The 17,021-nt window shown below is 55.1% G+C and overlaps 1 protein-coding gene and 1 long non-coding RNA gene across 4 annotated transcripts in view; one reads left to right on the top strand and one right to left on the bottom strand.

Moving 5' to 3' along the window:
• The window catches only part of CORO1C (coronin 1C), a 43,809-nt gene that overhangs the window by 18,353 nt on the left and 8,435 nt on the right, over positions 1 to 17,021 (top strand). For all 3 annotated transcript variants that reach the window (XM_084491579.1, XM_084491580.1, XM_084491581.1), the window contains exons 2-4: positions 2,881 to 3,080; positions 10,585 to 10,707; positions 15,969 to 16,098. In XM_084491579.1, the coding sequence (XP_084347705.1) occupies positions 2,881 to 3,080; positions 10,585 to 10,707; positions 15,969 to 16,098 (453 nt within the window). The remainder of the gene's footprint in view (positions 1 to 2,880; positions 3,081 to 10,584; positions 10,708 to 15,968; positions 16,099 to 17,021) is intronic.
• LOC311420555 lies at positions 12,828 to 13,386 on the bottom strand. Its single transcript, XR_014684361.1, has 2 exons — positions 13,211 to 13,386; positions 12,828 to 13,093 (listed from the first exon to the last, which is right to left on the bottom strand). It is a non-coding gene; the product is annotated as an uncharacterized lncRNA (long non-coding RNA).

The raw sequence follows: 17,021 nt of genomic DNA, 5'->3' as shown, positions 1-17,021 counted from the left end.
AAAAAAAAAAATAATAATAATAAAAGAAAAAAAAAAAAAGCGTTTCCTGTCTAGCAAGTGTGCGAAGATCGTTCCAGCTCCTCGCCTCAGACGTCGCAGCAGACGCAGGGATGGAATTACGTAATTAGCCGGCCTGGTTTAAAGCTTCACGCTCCCAAATGTCACCCTACAGCCCGGCCTGGGTACACTTTGTGGCCCCACAGAGCTGAGCCTCGTCGTGGTGTCCCATCGCCAGCCCGTGCTGCCGTGCCGGGGCCGAACCGCGCTTCTGGATGGCAAATTGGGCAAATTGTGGTGGGTGCCATCGCTGCTCCTCCAAATCCTAGGGGGATTTGGAGGAATTGAGGAATCCCAATCAGGATGCTAAACGCTTCTAGCAAGAGGATGATCCTCCAGGATGACTCCTGGGGGTGCTCGGGATCAAAGCAGCCCTGCCTTGTTTTCCACCTGCTCCTGTGCCGAAAGATCCCCGCTCGCTCCTCTTCCTCGCCGGAGCCTGCGCGTGGCTTTTTTTTTTTTCCCCCCCCCCTCTTTCTCTTTGGAGAGCAGCCAGATCAAAATGGCTGTGATCCAAAGCCAAGAATCGCTCCCTTTGCTATGGAAATGAGGAGCGGAGGCTGCTCGCCATGTGTTGGAGGAGGGCTTCTGCTCACGGGGACGGGGACGAGCTGGAGCTGGGGGGAGAAGGGGCAGCGAGGGGGTGCCCGGGCAATCCCCCTTGGAACAAGAGGCGTGTTTGGGGTTACCCTGACTCTCTGCGTTTTTAAGAGAGATTTGTAGAAAAGAAAACAACAAAAAAAAGCCATTTCTCTCAAATGGGAAGTCAGGTGGTGGAATATCACCGTTGGATAAAAACGTTGCCCTTCCACGGGAGCTGCAGGGAAGATGTAATTATCCAAGCTCCACAAATAATCCTCCCTATTACCCACCGTATCCATGTCCTGGCATTAAAGCAGACAAATGGCCAAGCCCCCGTGTACGTGAGATGTTGGTGCTGGGCAATTTGGGCTCAGGGAGGTGGGGGAAGCTTGGTTTTACCTCCTAAAACACCAGATTTTCATCCTGGTGCCCAGCGGGATGGGAACGGTGATGGAAATCCTGCTGCTGGTGTACGAGGCGGGTTACCTCACCCTTATGGGGTGGCTGAGTGAGTGGGATTTGGCTGTGTGGGGTTTTTTCTGCTCGATTGGGAAAGGGCTGAGCTGGCTGCAGGCTTCCAGAGCTCCAGGTGGCGTCCGAGGGGACTGCTGGTGATAGGGACGTGTCCCCAAAGCGCTGCCACCAGCCTTACCAGTGTGACCAGTAAAGGAACTGGGGAATGGGGTCAGCCCTGCCCTGGGCTGGGAGCTGAGAGCCAAGGGCAGGCCTGGAGGCAGCAAACCCAGGAGCCACGGAGGGATCGCTGGGTGCATCCAGCTGGGACAGGCCCCGTCTTTTGGTGTTTTTGGTGTTTTTGGGTAAGAAACGTTTGGCAGAACGCGTATGACGCAATTCCAGGGAGTTCAGGGAAGCCTGAGCTCATCTGTAATGCGACAGCAATCGCCAACAAGTTGTGTGTAGCTTTTTTTTCCTCTGGATGTCTTGAACACCCTGATCAGTGACGGCGTTTTGCATTTAGAAACAGCACCGTTTTTGCTAAAAACGCACACGTTTGTAACTAAACGGCGTTTGCAGCTCTTCTGCAGCTTCAAAGGGAGCGGGTTCATTCAGGAGACTTAAATCACCATCAGAAACAGTCCTTGTCCTTGCAGGGTTTGCTTCGGCAGGACCTCGTGCACCACATTCAGCTGTGCTGGAGCAGGGGGGGCTCGCTCAGGCAGCCCCTTTATCGCTCCTGCCCTCAGACAGGAGATGCCCTCGAGGCTCGGAGCCTCGTGCTGCAGCACTGGGTCTGCCACGAGCGGCTCTGCCAGGCTCTTCCCAGCCTCTGCTCGTGCTCGGGGACCTTCTGGGAGGCCAGGCAGGAGGTGGACGCTGACATTTTCTGTTTTATTTTTTATTATTTTCCCTAGAGGCTGAGGCAGAAGCGTTTTCTCAGACGTAGAGGCGAGATGCTCTCTGGAGGCTCCTCCTTTTCCTGCAGAGCTGGAGGGAGAAAGCCTCGTAGGACAGGCAAACCTCACCGCCCCAGGCCCCAATACCAAGACTGTGGGCATAAAACCACAAATCCTGCTCGCTCCCAGGGCCGGGACCCGCACGAGGTCCCGTGCCCATCATCTTCCAAGACTCGAGCGCTGGAATTTTCCACGCCGGTCGCTTTCCCTCTATTTTAACTGAAGCCTTCTTGAAAATCCTTTTCTCAAGAGAAGTGCCGCGGACACACTAAGTTGATTTGAGTCATTAGGTTATTTCCATTACTCCTTTCTGCCTAGGAGCCTCATTTTGTTGTTTTTTGGTTTTTTTTTCGTGAGATTTTGGAGCCAGAAGAAAGCAGTGGGAGCTAGCTGACATGTGGAACCACTTCACAGGCACACCGGATTTTGAGAGCTTGCATTTTTATTTACATCCTCGGGACCCCGGTCTGACTTGAAAGTAAACAAGTTCAATCCGAGCCCGGATTTATCCCTGAAAATATGCGGAGACTTGTCTAAAAACCGCTTTCAGGCTTAGGAGCTTCCTTCCCCGCAGAAAGGGAACGCGTCCACAGCAGCAGCGCCGCCGCTTCGCCGGCGACCTCCTTCTGCAGGAGGAAGCGTAGTTGGGTCGTGTTTGGTACGAGACGCTCTGAGACTTGATTTTTTTTTTTAAAATAGAGGTAAAAGTGAGAACTTCAGGTCTGGAGGAAGTTCCCTGGGGGGGTGTGAGGAGTGAGTTTGGTGGCGGTGGGAGCTGGGCGCCGGGGCGCCGCTGACCGCCACCCTTTGCAATTCCTCCCCGCAGACACGATGAGGCGAGTGGTACGGCAGAGCAAGTTTCGGCACGTCTTCGGCCAGGCGGTGAAAAATGACCAGTGCTACGACGACATCCGCGTCTCCCGCGTCACCTGGGACAGCTCCTTCTGTGCCGTCAACCCCAGGTTCGTCGCCATCATCGTGGACGCCAGCGGCGGCGGCGCGTTCCTGGTGCTGCCCCTGCACAAGGTGGGTTCCTCGCTGCTCCCTGCTCGGCCCCGCGCTGTCCCTGCAGCTCTCGTTTGGGAATTTTGTGCCTGCAAAGTCCCCGCCGTGCTGTGACAAGCGCGGCGGTGCCGTGTGAGGAGCCGTGTTTGATGTCTCTCCTCGGAGTGATGCCTCCTGCGCGCTGAGCACGGGAAATAAGCGTTTTGCTCGGCTAATCTAAAACAATTCTTGGCGTCAGGAGTTTCTCAAAGCTCAGCGCTCCCTACGAAGCCTCCTGCAGTAGCTGCAGTCAGGCGTTGAAGCCGTCAGGAGCTTGGTTTCGGTGAGGATCACTTCATTCAGGAACGAGCCCTGCAGACGGGTGGCACCCCTGGGTGCTGCTTCCAGGAGGTGCAGCGGCACAGCCCTCGTGGCCACGGGCTCGGAGCTGATCTAGGCTGCTGCTCATCCCGTCGGTAACCCTTTCATTATATGGTTTGCACCAAGAACAGCCTCGGTAGGAAAAGGGCTCCTCCAGCAGCTCCGCAGCTCTCCCGGGGCGCGTGGCTGGGATTTATCCCCCCGCAGCCAGGTCTCGTTAGCACTCGGCTAACGGGGAGGAGCGGTGCTCCGTGAGCCCATGCAAGGAACATCCCTTATGCCCTATCCTGTGCAAAACGCTGCCAAATCTCCAAGAAATCATCTTGCAGCGGGGCCGTATGCTCACCGAGGCTTCCCCATCTGCTTCGAACGGCGCAGAACCCCAGGGATGCGCTCTGCAAGGCGCACGGGAAGGTGAGGTCCCTGCCCGGCAGCTAGGAGAACCCAGCCTCCCCCAGACACTTGATGCAGCCAGAGATGGGCACAGAAACCTCCCTGGCGCTCTCGTAGGGTTCTGTGGTTCAGAAGCACAGGGACGAGCAGCAGCAGCCCGAATTCCTTTAGCCCCCCAGGTCTTGCACGGAAAAACCTCAGAGCATCTTCCCTTTCCCTTCTGCTGGAGGGCAGCGCTCCCATCTCCCTCCCTGCTGCTCCGCCGTTCCTTGCAGCCCCTTCCCACTTGGATAAAGTCGGTAGGCCAATGCAAGCGGATTTTAACCCAAATTTAGAGCCGGGGGAAGGTATTTCCTCGCAGGAGCAGTCAGCGGCGGGGCTGTGCTGTGAGTCGCAGCGCTGCGAACAAAATGGTTCTTCCCAGCAGAGCAGCACGAGATGAGGAAGCGAGGTCTGCGGCGTGGCGCAGGAGCCTCGTGGTGTTTCCTCGTTCCTTTAAAACCTTCCTTTTTTTGTCTGAAACCAGAATTTTGCTTTTTTTGTCTGAAACCAGAATTTTGCAGGCTGATGCTCCTGCTCCGAATACTCCTTTCTCCTTCATTTCGTGTGTCTGTGACCCTCCAGCATCCCTCGGCCCGTGACCGGCCCCGTCCTTTCTCCCAGCTCCGCGTGCAGCCGTGCCCCGTTCATCCCTAGAAATGGTGGCTGGGTTTGGGGTTTTGGGGTATTTATCCCTATAACCCGGCCGTGCCCCAGCACTCTGCCTGGGAGCATCCTCTGGGTGCTTCTGGTCATTTTGGGTAGGTTTGGGGCTTTTGGGCATTTATCCCATTAACCCGGCCATGACCTCAGCACTGCCTTGGAGCATCCTTGGGGTGCTTCTGGGCATTTTGGGTGGATTTAGGGTTTTGGGGCATTCATCCCATTAATCTGTCCGTGCCCCCAGTGTTCTGCCTTACAGCATCCTTGGGGTGCTTCTGGTCATTTTGGGTGTGTTTGGGGCTTTTTGGGCATTTATCCCATTAACCCAGCTGTGCCCCTTTGAGCACCCTTGGGGTGCTTCTATTCATTTTGGGTGGATTTGGGGTTTTTTGGGCATTTATCCCATTAACCAGCCATGCCCTCTGCCTGGGAGCATCCTCAGCATGCTTCTGTTCATTTTGGGTGCCTTTAGGCATTTTCTATCATTTCTCCCCTTCCCCCTCCCTGCCACCCCCCCCCCTCCCCGAGTCCACCCCCGCGCGTCTCCTCCCCGCTCCCCCCGCCCCTCCCCGAGCCGCGCGCGCGCGTTCCCGCGCCCGCCGCAGCGGCACTGCGGCGGCCGCGGCTTTTTTACCATATATGGTCACGGCAGCGCTCGGGGCCGCCGGCAGGCGCCGCGCTGATTGGCGGAGGCGGAGCCGCGGCGCGGCAAGTGCGCGCCGGTTAACCCTTGCGCTGCCGGCGCCGAGCCGCTGCTGGCGGGAAACCGCCCTAAAAGGGGGGCTGCGGGGGGCCGGGGCCGGGTAGGGCTGGGCTGGGCAGGAGCTTTGGGGGGGGGGGCTTTGGGAGCTGGTCCCAAAGCTGCCCCCATCCGGACGAGCCCCAGGATGGGGTATTTGGGTGACCCGCACCCATGGGTGCTGCTGGGGGGCACCCATGGGTGCTGCTGGGGGCTCCCTGGGGTGCTGGGTGATGCTCAGGGGGGTCGGGGACCCGAAGCAGGAGGTTCAAGGGGATGCTCTGACCCAGCTCCTCTTTGTCCAGAGCTGAAAATTTGGTGTTTTGCTTTTTTTCTTTATTTTTTTATTTTTTTGAGCTGAAAAATTGGGATTTTTTTTTTTTTTAATTATTATTATTATTTTTTTTATTATTATTATTTTTTTCTTTTAATTTACCCTCTGGACAGGAGCCCTTTTGTTGTGGCCCTGGCTCTGTGCTGGGGGGGTGGAAGCTCACAGCCCGCAGCCACCCACCCTTCCATAAGCCCCCATAAGCTCACGCAGCCCCCTTGGCACACACACACCCCGCTCGTTTTTTACCCTTTTTGCACCCTCCTCCTTGCACCCCGCCTGCATTTCCATCACGTTCGGCTGGAGGGGGGTGAATGGCCACCAGCTGCTTTTTCCCTGATTTTTTAGGCTGCCCCTGGCAGCCCTGGTGCTGGCGGTTGTTCCCCCAGCAGCGTCCCTTTGGGGTGTCCCCGTGGCATCGTGTCCCTGGGTTATGCAGGGTGCAAGCACACTTACAGCAGGGCTGCAGGGGGACCAGGAAAGGAAGGTAAAATTAAAATTAACATTTAAAATTTACAGCTAAGCTGAAATCTGGAGTCCGGGGACAAAATCACAAAATCACAGAATTGGAGGGGTTGGAAGGGACCTCGAAAGATCATCGGGTCCAGCCCCCCTGCCAAAGCCGGTTCCAGTTTTAACAGAAAAATGGAAAAATGGAAAAAAAAAACAGAGATCGGTTTTAACAGAAATAGTTGGAACTTCCCCCAAACAGCTCATCCAAGGGCTGAGACATTTACGGCCCCGGTGAGCTCCTTCAGACAGGTGGGATTCATTCCCTGCAGGGGGGTTAAGTGCTGGTGGAATCACACCGAGGGGACAGAAGGAGTGGATCTGCACCTTAATTGCAACCTAATTTCTGGGCAACACATCCCGTGTTTTGGATCCCTACCCAAAGGGCTTCCACGACTGGAAGTTCAATTTTGAGGCTCGTTCCAAGTTTTCTGCTGAAATGCAGGAGCCGTAGCAGCTCGGGGTTGTGTCTGTGCGCTCTGGGTTTCACTGCTCATTTTTTTTCCTTAAAGCCAGCACGCAGGGAGCTGACTTTGGCCACTGATTTTGCAGAGGATCCTACAAAAACACTCCTGGAAGCCCCTGCAGCTGGCTCTGGTCTGCTGGAAGCGCGTGGCACCGATGCTGAAACCCCCAGTGCGCCCCGAGCAGCGGTGCCAGCCCAGTGGGGCCCTTCCCAAACCCCAAAACCCTTACAGCCCGGCGCTGCTCGGGCTGGGCTGGCTGTGTGAAAGGCTCCTGCCTGTCACTGCCTTCTTCCTCTCTCCTCTTTGTGTCCCCTTCACGTCTGGGCACCCCCGAACAAGGGCGGCCGTCTGGCTCCTGCAGCAGGCGGCGGCTGCGGCTCGCGCCGTGCAGCTGCCGGGGTGAGCGCGGTGCCCGGGGGGGGGGCTGCAAAAGACCTTGGTAGCGAGAAGACCTACGAGGCTTTGCACGCCTCAAATCTCTCCTTGCACAGCCCTCCAGAAGCCCTTTTGGGAGCAGCACTCTTCCTAATCTCCCAAATTCGCTACGGATAGTCTGCCAAGCTCCGAGTCTCCGAAAGGCGCAGAGGGAGCAGGAGCCCCCTCCGAGGAGAACAGGCAGCGGTCGGCTTGGATTTCACCCCAAAGCAGTTGCGCCCCGATTTCCTGCTGCAAACTTCTGCAAAGCCAGGGTGGTGAAATCGCCGGGGCTTGTGCAATTCGATGCCACTTCCCCCTCGCACCCGGCGGGCCGGGGGAAGCAGCTGTTCCCCGCGATATTTTTACCAGAAGCCGGGAGCTGTTTCCTGCAGCCAATTGCCCTTTTCTGGCCAAGGAGCGATTGTAAGACAATCATATTAATTCATAAAAATACTGCTTTTAGGAAGGGTTTTCCTGTGCTGCTTATCTGACCCTTCTGGGTTAAGAACTAAGCTTTTTTTTTTTCCATCATCTGTTGGTTTTCCTAAATGAATTCCCGCGGTGAGGTCAGCCTCCCACCTGCTGAAGGACCTGAACATCGAGCTTCCAGTCAACATCCCCCAGCATATTAAACCTAATCCTCAAGTTCACCTTTTTTGGCTTTTATAACTTTTTTTTTTTCGCACCCACAGCTCTTGCAGTATCAAAAGCTGCTGCTGCGCTACGTTGCTCAGCCGGAGCGGCCGTGGATTATGAGAAGGATTTAATTTCTGGAAGTCACACCGAGTTAATTTTAAGCTGTGTATCAACACTTGAGATTTATTTTAAATCCTTAACTAATTAAAAGATTACCTGGGAAAAAAAATACAAGGAAACCTGGGAGGATTAAGTCAGTGTTTTAGTGCGAGAAGTCCCTTTGGGCAGAGCCCCCCGGACAACCTCTGTGGGGCTGGTGCCCCGCCGGTCCCATGGGAAGGGGAACACTTTCTAAGGAGGAAAAAGAAGCAGAAAAAAAGATGAAATGCCTTCAGAACATCAGAGGGGAGCTCCTGCTTTCTGCTGGGGGCGTTTAGGGCAGCGCTGTGGTTTCTCCTGCCCGACGCCCCCCTTGGCACCCTGCTGCCTCTCCCTGGCAGCATCCTGCTCTGCCAGAGCAGCGGGACGTCGCCTGTCCTTTGGGCTTTGTGGATAAACGTGCTTCATCTCCCTCACTTCATCCTAAGAACCTCTCCTTCTCCCCTTCCTTACTCTATTTCCTTGCTCGGGATTTTTCCGTGTGACTCCCCGCACAGGGGTGCACCTTACAAGCGGCAGGTTATCAGGTCCGAGCTGCTGCTCACCTGCTGCGGGGCACCAAGCTATTTCTGCTCCACTCGGTTGAACTTCTCCTTTGTGCATCTGCTCTCTTTTTTTTTCTTTTCACAATCCAGATGCCGCGGGCCTGAGAGACGCCTGCCCTTCTGCTCAAAAATAGCCGCGCTGGGCAGATCTCAAGTTCCTCAGCTCGGTGGCCGGGCTGAGCTCCGTGCCCGCTCGCTGCCCCACTTCCCCAGGTGGCCAAGGGAAGCCTCCTGCTCCTCTGCAGGCACCGGGCTGCCTCCCCTGCTCTGCTTTTGGGCTGGTTTTTGCTGCAGGAGCGAGGAGGGAGATGCTGCCGGGGCCGGTCCTCCAGGCGCTGGCGGTGGTGGAGCCTCCGCCTCTCCTCCTCCCGGCTGCCCCCGGAGCAGCGCCACTTGGGGAGCTGAAAGGAGCACAAAGAGGCGAGTTTAAAGGCATTACAGAGAGCTAATTTCAAAAACGAGCTCCGTGTGAGGTGCTCAGAAGCACACCGTGGCCAGCCGGCTGTCACACTCGCTCGGCTCCTTGCGCTCGCGCCGCCCGGGTTCATCGTGATCAAAACCGAAAGGTGAACTTCGTGGTTTCATTCCTTCAAATTGATTTATTTTTTTTTTCCCACCTCCTTCCAGTAATTAATTACTGTAAAAACTCTAAGCTGAGCTGACAGGAGCTCGTGCAGCCTGCAAATAATCACCCTGGGCTCCTCGCAGAGGCAGGTACTCACCGGCACGTCGCAGCTTTGGTCTTCTTTTTCCCTTTGGGCTGAGCCCTGTACTTATATTTGGCCTTTAGCGTGGCTCCTGAAATATCCTCATGATCTGTTCGTGTGCTTTGCATGTTTCTTCTTTAATTAGGCAAATTAAATTGGACGGGCTACACTAGTATCAGGCGTATTACCTTGTGAAACCCAACTGCACGTGCTGGCGTGCAGGAGGAGTCGCACAGACCTCGCTTTTTGAATGTGCTTTGTCGCTTTTCACCTACAACGTCTTCACTTCTAATAATTTCAAAACCCTTTGAGTCACCGAGACGATGCATTGATTTTTTTTAGACATAATTTGACCCATTAGGAGACGGCTGTTGTGTTGTTTCCGTAACGTAACTCCGGCTCTCTGTGGATCTGTACCTTGGTTCCTGGCGGTGGAGGTCTCGAGGTCAGCAGCCCTCCAAAGCCCACGTCCAGCATTATTCCGATCCTTTGTACCCAGGGCAGCTTGGAATAGGAAAAAGGAATAGGAAAAGCCCTCTGCGTGGTGCTCAGGAGGAGGTGTAGATTAAGGGACATATTCCCCAGCCTCGGGATGGTTGGGGAACATCTCGCCAAATGGCAGAGCTGAAATGCGTCTTTTAAACACAGGAGATGAAGCATCTGTCCCAAAATGTGCCCTCCCTGCCTCTCCTCCCATCACCAGGTCCCATAAAAAGGCCACCAGACCCTTCAGGGTCCCAGCGGGCCCTGGCCCTGCGGTGTGGGCTTCTCCTGCTCACTCTGGTTTTGTTTTCCTTATTTTTTCATTGCTTCAGACACCGTTTCCCTGGTGTGCATCACGACTTGACCAAGAGAGAGAATGGTGATTAGCCAGAGGTAATCACCAAGATTTAAGAGCAGGGATGGTGCAAGAGCTGTGCTGGCATCTCCGGGTCCCCCCAGGACGTTTCGGGTGGGAACATCTGAGCCTGAATCTCCTGAGTCCCTTGGGAAGCCCCCCCAGAGGCAGGTGGGGGTCAGGGAGGGGGCTGCGGCCACCGTCCACGTCTCGGCAGCATTTATCTCTGAAAATAGCATTTGCTCTGCATCACCAGGGCTTAAAAGCCTTCCGCCCGAGCAAAATACTTTCATGATGAAAGCGAGCAGACTGGGTAAACTCCACGAGCAGCAACACCCTTCAATTAGAGAGCCAGCTTGGTTATCTTTAGCCGTCGCTGGCCGCCGCCGTAAAGCGCAGAGAAAACCAGAGCTTCCTCGTGCGGGCATGGCGTTGGGGCTGCTTGCCCTCCTCCCGAAACGTGGCCAGCAGCTCAGCCCTGCCTCTGCCAGCAGGACACGCTCAGGATACATCCGTGCAGAGGATGGAGCCCCCGTGTGCTGGGGAAGGCTCCAGCGTGGCCCTGCTGGTGCTGGGGAGAGGTTTGTTTCCTCTGCTGGTGCTCAAGATGCTCGTGCCACGAATGCCAAACGCCTTGGGAGCATTAGGAGGCGTCTTATTCTTCACTGTGCTCTGGGTCTTTGGGGTTTTACAGCTCTTTTCCTTCTTTTTTTCCCTCCAGACGGGCCGGATTGACAAGTCCTATCCGACAGTGTGCGGGCACACGGGCCCGGTGCTGGACATAGACTGGTGTCCCCACAACGACCAGGTCATCGCCAGCGGCTCCGAGGACTGCACCGTCATGGTAAGTGGCCCGGGGTTCCCTCAGGGAGCAGGGCTTGCTTCGCCCAAATTGGGGTGCTGCAAATGTTTGTGATTCGGAGGGCAGACGGGGATCTGCTGCCCCGACACCGAGCGCAGATCCTTCCCGGTGTCAGAAGTCCCGGGCGTTCTCTCCATCACATTTTGGCTCTGCTCAAGGAATTACGGTGTCCTGTCTGCAGGAGCCAGCTGGATGCTGGAGCAAAACCAGCTCTGGTACCCGTGTAACAGAATTTGCACCCTCGCAACTGGTTCTTTTTCTGGAGAGGAGAACCTCTCCAGCTCCAAGGTCACGCTTGGTGGAGCTGGCTTGGCCGGCGGCTTTCTGGTTTCATCTCGAGTTGCTCTTCCATTTTGCCTTCCTCTGGGGATCCGTCTGCTGCTCGAGAAGAGCAGGAGCTGTGCCAGGCAGCGGTGACTTGTTCTGATCTGCAGTGCTCTAGGGAAGGCAGAGGTGGCTCCGTTCCTCAGATATCCTGGCAGATTTGGTGGCGTGTGCTGGAAGGAGGTGGGGGTGAGAGGGGAACGAGCGCATCTGCTTGCAGAACTGCTTCAGCCCTCGATGTAAGGATGCTGCTTCCATTCTCCTTCCATCTACAGACTGTGAGTAGATACCAGACGTTTAAAACATGTAGTAACAGGGATCCAAATCCTGCACCTGCCAACCTTGGTGCTGAGTCCTCATTCACCTCATCCAGGGCGCACTGAACAATACTCGACCTTGCCCGGTGAGGGATGTGGAATCCCGCGCATGCAAACGCAGCAGAAGAAGTGAAAGAAAATCCTTGTGAGATGAAATAACGCCAACTAACTTGAGTGATCTTTGGCCATATTTAGAAATGCTGTAGGCTGAATGTTATATTGAAATCTTATTATAGATCACGGCAGATAAATTCCTTTGCTTCTGCTCATCGTTAAGATGTTTGGGAGGGGATTCATCCCAAGAGGCTTATCCTGGGACAGCTCTTGCCTGTGATCTCCCAGTCTTGGAAGCTGAAGCATGTTAACAAATTGTCCTATATTTAATATTAAACAAAACAACAAGCTTCTGTGTTTCTAACCGTCACTACTGGGCTGGAGCTGAGCTTTGAAGGATGCCTTAATGCTGCTCTGGAAAGCAGAGCCCAGAAAGCCCGCGAGTCGGAGTGAAACTCGAGCAGCAGCAGCAGCAGACAACGAGGCCGAGGTCCACGGCTGCCTTTCTGGAGGCAAAATCAGCCTCTAATCCAAGTGCAATGCCAAGTATGTTGCGAGGCTCCACAGGGATTGAGTTATGCAGAAAACCAACGTTGTGCAAGTTGTCCAGGGCTCCTGATACGGACACAAAGCGTCCCCAGGAACCGAGCCTGCTGCTCCGCAGGACCAAGAGGAGCCTCTCGTTGGGTGTCACGCAGTTTGTGATGGGAAGTGCTGCATCCCAAGGCACTTGGCACGTGGTAGCTGGGCTGGACAGAGCCAGAATCTGCGTGTAAAGAACATGCCTGGACCATCCGGGAGAGGAACTGGATGGGCTGCTGAGCCCTCCCAGCTTTAATTGCTTTTTCTCTCTCTCGGCACAAGTAATTTGGCATCCTGGTTGCTTTGCTGGTCTTCAGCAAAGGTTTTGGAGCCCTGCTTCCTGAACAGCCTGTCACCGAGTAAACCCTCCTGACTTTGTTTAAAGGATCTGTAGTCTTCAGCTCTGAACTCCTCGTTAGCCATGAGAAATGCAAAAGTAGTGATGTGACGGAGGAAAACCGTGTGGCTTTCTGCAGAAGTGGCAGCTGCTTTCAAAAAGTAACTTACATTTTCCAAGGCCATCAGTTCATTGATGCTGTTTCTGCCCAGGTTTTCCATCTTTTCTGCCTGCCTGCCTGTTTTTTCCCCCTCTCCTGTCTCTCCTGGTTTTCTGACCGCATCTCCTTGCCCGCAGTGCTACCAGTTCCTGAATTTGTGGGCTTTTCCCTTGGATAAAACCCCACCAAATGCAGCACTGCTGGGCTTCAGCTGTGTGTCCGAGCTGAAGTGAGCCCCTTCCCTGCAGCCGTGCCTTTGAGCTGTCTGCAGGGCTCTTGTTGCTCAGAGAAGGTTGACTTGGCACGCTCAAAAGCGAGAAGCATCTTCATAGAAATAAAAACTCAAATCTGTAGAAGGTGGAAATAACCCCGTGAGCTGCATGCAGACAGGTATGGCATTGAGTTGGTTAGATGAGGGAGTGAAATGGGGCAAAATAGGGGAAAGCAGGCATCTTTTTCTGCTACCTCTGGGCTTTGTAGCTTGGGCAGCTTTAGAGCTTTGACCACTTGCGGATGCACTGGGATTTTTCAGATGAGAGGCGCTTGCTGGGTGTGATGTGGGTGCTCTGTCACACCTGGAGCATTCAGAATTACCTGGAGGGAGAGAAGACGATGGGTGGCGAGACTCAGGGCACCAAAACAGCCTCGTGGCCCCTCACTGCTGTGCTGCAGAGGAGTGGGATGGGCTGTCCCCATCTCCTCTGCCCTAACCTGCTCTCAGAAGGAGTTTCTTGAGAGCACTGTGGCATGCAGACACCTCCTGTGGCCTCCTTCTGGTCTTTCCTTTGGGGAAGGATTCTCTTGTGCCTACAAATCAGGAGTTATTTAAATATTTGTGCTCAGCGCTCTGCTGAATGACTGTAACGTGCTGCAGCTTTTTTAATTCAGCTGGAAAATGACTGCGTAAAGACGTGCAGGTGACACCAGCTGGCCTCTCCCAGGTATGGAAGATGTGCTTCATCAGCAGCTGAATGCTAACGAGCTTGCTGGTAACGGCAGGAGAGGAGTTCAGTCGATGGAACAAATTGTTTTAAGGTTAAACCAGAGCCCTCGCAGCGACCTGAGACGGGAGCCTGGCACCAGGCAGTCCCGGAGCAGTGCTGGTGGTGGTGGTGTGGCACCGAGCTCTGTCCCCACGAGGTGAAAGATTTGGGCACCAGGCTGGGCTGAGGATGGATGCACAAAGTGTCTGAGCAGAAGCACCCCACCCCGGGCAGGAATGAGGGGGCCAGGTCGCTTGGGAGCATCCCCTGACCTTTTACACTCCTCGTGTTTTGTTTTTTTTTTTCTGCAATACCAAGCAGGATGATTAGGTCAATCGTTTCTGTAATCTGCAGAGGATTACACTGCTCTGCAGCTGCTGTAAACTAGAGGGGCTTTCCCTCTTTCCCTTGAAGAAAAAAACAACAAACTCTGTCCTCCAGAGGCTCTTTAAAAAAAAAAACCTCCTTTCCATTGGTATTCTGCCTGTAATTCCTCCCCCCTTCGCTCGCTGGCTCAGGTTTGAACCCAGTCCTGGAGCTCTCCGGCACGCAGAGGGCTTGGCAGCGGGGCTGCTCTCACCCCGAAGGCCTGCTCCTCAGCTCAGACACCAAAAAATAAAAAAGGGGGATGTCTGGGGAGGGGTCCCAGCCCCTTCTGACAGCTGAAGCTGCAGTCTGTGCTGCTGCTGCCTCGCCACGGAGAGCCATGGGTGTAAAAGCTGCCCCTTTGCGCCCGGGCTGCCGGCTTCTGCTCGGGTAGGAGCTGGTGCTGCCCCTGGCTTTGCGTGAATAAATCCAATTTTCAGAGCTGCTCCCACGAAGCCTTGCCCTTGGGGTGAGACTGGGTGAATCGGGGCAGGACGCTTGGCAGAAAAGCTTGGTTTCCCCGAGGGGGAAGAGACGCTGCGCTCACTTTGCTGTTTGTAAGGGCTCCTCGGGACCCTGGGGTAAGCAAATATCTGGCTCCTTGCTTAATCCTTGGTGTAACATCAGCTTGCCTGCACCAGCCCTAGCCGCCAGGGCCTTTTTGTCTAGAGGAGAAGCTGTTTGGGTGGGTTTTGCCTCTGGTTTTGGTGGTTTTTGTCTCTCAGCTGCGCCCAGCGGCCTTTCCCAAGCTGTCACCCCCGCGGGTCCCTTCGGCTCCGTCTCCCGGCCCCCCTCCCGGGCCAGCCGTCTCCCCGGTTTAGGTAATACCTATTTTTTGCAGCATTGCCTTAGTGCTCGGAGCTGTGAAGGGTTCGGAGGCGGTTCCTGTGAGACCTGCGTGCAATAATTACACCAAGTGCGGGTGCTGCTTTTAGCAGGCTGCTTTGCGCGTCAGCAGCCGTGCGCCGAGCTGCTGCTGCTGCTGTCAGGTTTTTATTCCCTGGCTGGCGTGAACAAAGCTGCCTCTGTAAAAACTGACAGCTTTGTAACCCCATTTCACCCTGCAGCAGGCAGGTGAAGTGCCTTGCTGCGATGTGTGAGGGGTTTGAACACAATCCTCCGACGGCAGGAGGTGGCCGGAGCGAGCGGGGCGCTGTGCTGCCCTTCGGAGTGCCCAGCCCTGCTTTGTAGCCCAATTTAAAACCCTGACCCCTGGAAAAAGCCACGGCATTTGTCACCTTGTCACCCACGGTCCCATCAGCCAGGAGGAGGAGAAGGGATTTGAAATCCTAGAGCAGGAATCCTCCGCGGGGGGCCTGAGGATGCGGAGGGGGACAGCGCCCAGAGGATGGCACCAGGGGCTGGAATCCCATCAGGGCTGGTTGGAGGTGAGCTGGGACACGCAGGGGATGCTCACGTCTCAGAGGTTTTCATCTGAGCAGCAGCAGCCGTCCCTGGGAGAAGAGAGAACCTGGGACGAGAGCGAAAATCCAGGCATTTGTGTCTGCCTCACCCCAAAACCCGCCTGGGTCGCAGCCCCTGCCCTGACCCCTTGCCTGGGTGCTGCGGGCAGGGCTGGGGGTCCCTGCTCTGCTCCTCCAGGATAAAAACAAAAACAAAAAACAAAAAACAAACAATAGGAATCGAGGGAAATGTGCTCTGATGCTGCCACCTACCCGTGGGCAGCTCTCACTGCTGGGCGATGGGTTTCTTGCAGGTTTAATGCGCTCTGTGCAGGTCAGGCTCAGTTCAAAGGCTCTCGTCCGATGCTGAATTGCAGGAATAGTTCTGGGAGGGCAGCTCCTGCCCTGGGGCATGGGGATTTTTCCTCCCTCCCATCCCTGGGCTCTGCTGGTTGCAGAAGCTGCCCCCTGGGGCTGGTGAATGCCAGGCTCTGCAGCTGACAAGGCGAAGGCACGGGCTGGAGGTCCTCGGGGTTATTCCTCTTCCTGACGGCTCTCTCCTGGGATTTGCTCCCATTTTCCTGTTTATATCAGGAGGGACAGCCCGGCCTTCTGCTCTGCCTTGGCACGGGAGGCGTGAAGTGAATGAGTAACGCGCTCTGCAGCGGGGATGGATGCCCTCTGGCTAACCCTCTTTTCCTTTTTCCCCCTTTCCAGGTGTGGCAGATCCCCGAGAACGGACTCACCCTGTCCTTGACAGAGCCAGTGGTGGTTCTAGAAGGCCACTCGAAGCGAGTGGGCATCGTGGCTTGGCACCCGACCGCACGCAACGTGCTGCTCAGCGCAGGTACGGGGTCAGCTCCTGGCCACATCCACCTCGTTTCACTGGTGCCGTGTCCTGGAGCAGGGATTTGGAGCCTGGCTGCTCCTTTCCCTCTCCCGGCAGCTTGGGGCCAGTGAATCACAAACCCGTGACAGTTCCTCGGAAGGCTGGGACACGTGGCTCAAAGCCCTCTCCACGTCCCGGCCTTTTATCATCCCTGCTTTTACAGGGACGAGAACCAGGAAACTGAAGGCATGAATTACTGTATGAAAACTGCCCCAGTTTTCATCCCAAGCTCCATCAGCTGATAACTATTCACATACGCGCTCCCCTCCTTCCTGTTTTCATGTTTTTATTTCATTTATAAAAGGCCCAAGTGTTTCTCCTTTTCGCTGGTCCCTGCAAGGTGTCCTGCTGGTCCATCCCCAACCTTTCAGCATTTCCCAAATCGTCTCCTTGGCCGGTCTGGTCTATGCAGTCAGATTCTTTTGACCGCTGAAAAACAGTCAAATCATGATGGAAATAAAATGGAAAAGTCATTATCCATTAGCTCACTCGGAGGCTTTCATAGCATGACCTTTAGGTTGGAGCCTAATAAAAGAAGCAAATCGTTCCGGCCGCACTCTCAGCTGAGCTCTGTGGGGTTTTGGGGGGTGTAAACGCCCCCTGAGGAACTGGCTGGCTTTTGATCTGGTTTCCCCAAAAACGCTTTGATTGCAGACCCTGTGGCACTGAAATTAATGAAGCTCGGTGTGAGGATACACAGAAGGAGAGGCTTGTTCTTCCTAGGTAGCTTTTCCAGAGTGCTGCACTCACAAGCAGAGGTCCCCAGGGCTCCTCTTGGTGGCGACAAACCGATGCTGGATGTCCCAGGCTGTTTGGGAGGGCACAGTGATCATTATCTCAGCCTCAGCGTGTTTTCACCCCTCCTTGAGCATTAGGGGAGC

The sequence above is a fragment of the Aythya ferina genome (genome assembly GCF_964211825.1).
Source record: "Aythya ferina genome assembly, chromosome: 17".
NCBI classification, from domain to species: Eukaryota; Metazoa; Chordata; class Aves; order Anseriformes; family Anatidae; genus Aythya; species Aythya ferina.
The sequence above is the reverse complement of the archived record's forward strand: the minus strand, read 5'-3'. Positions and strand labels throughout refer to the sequence as shown.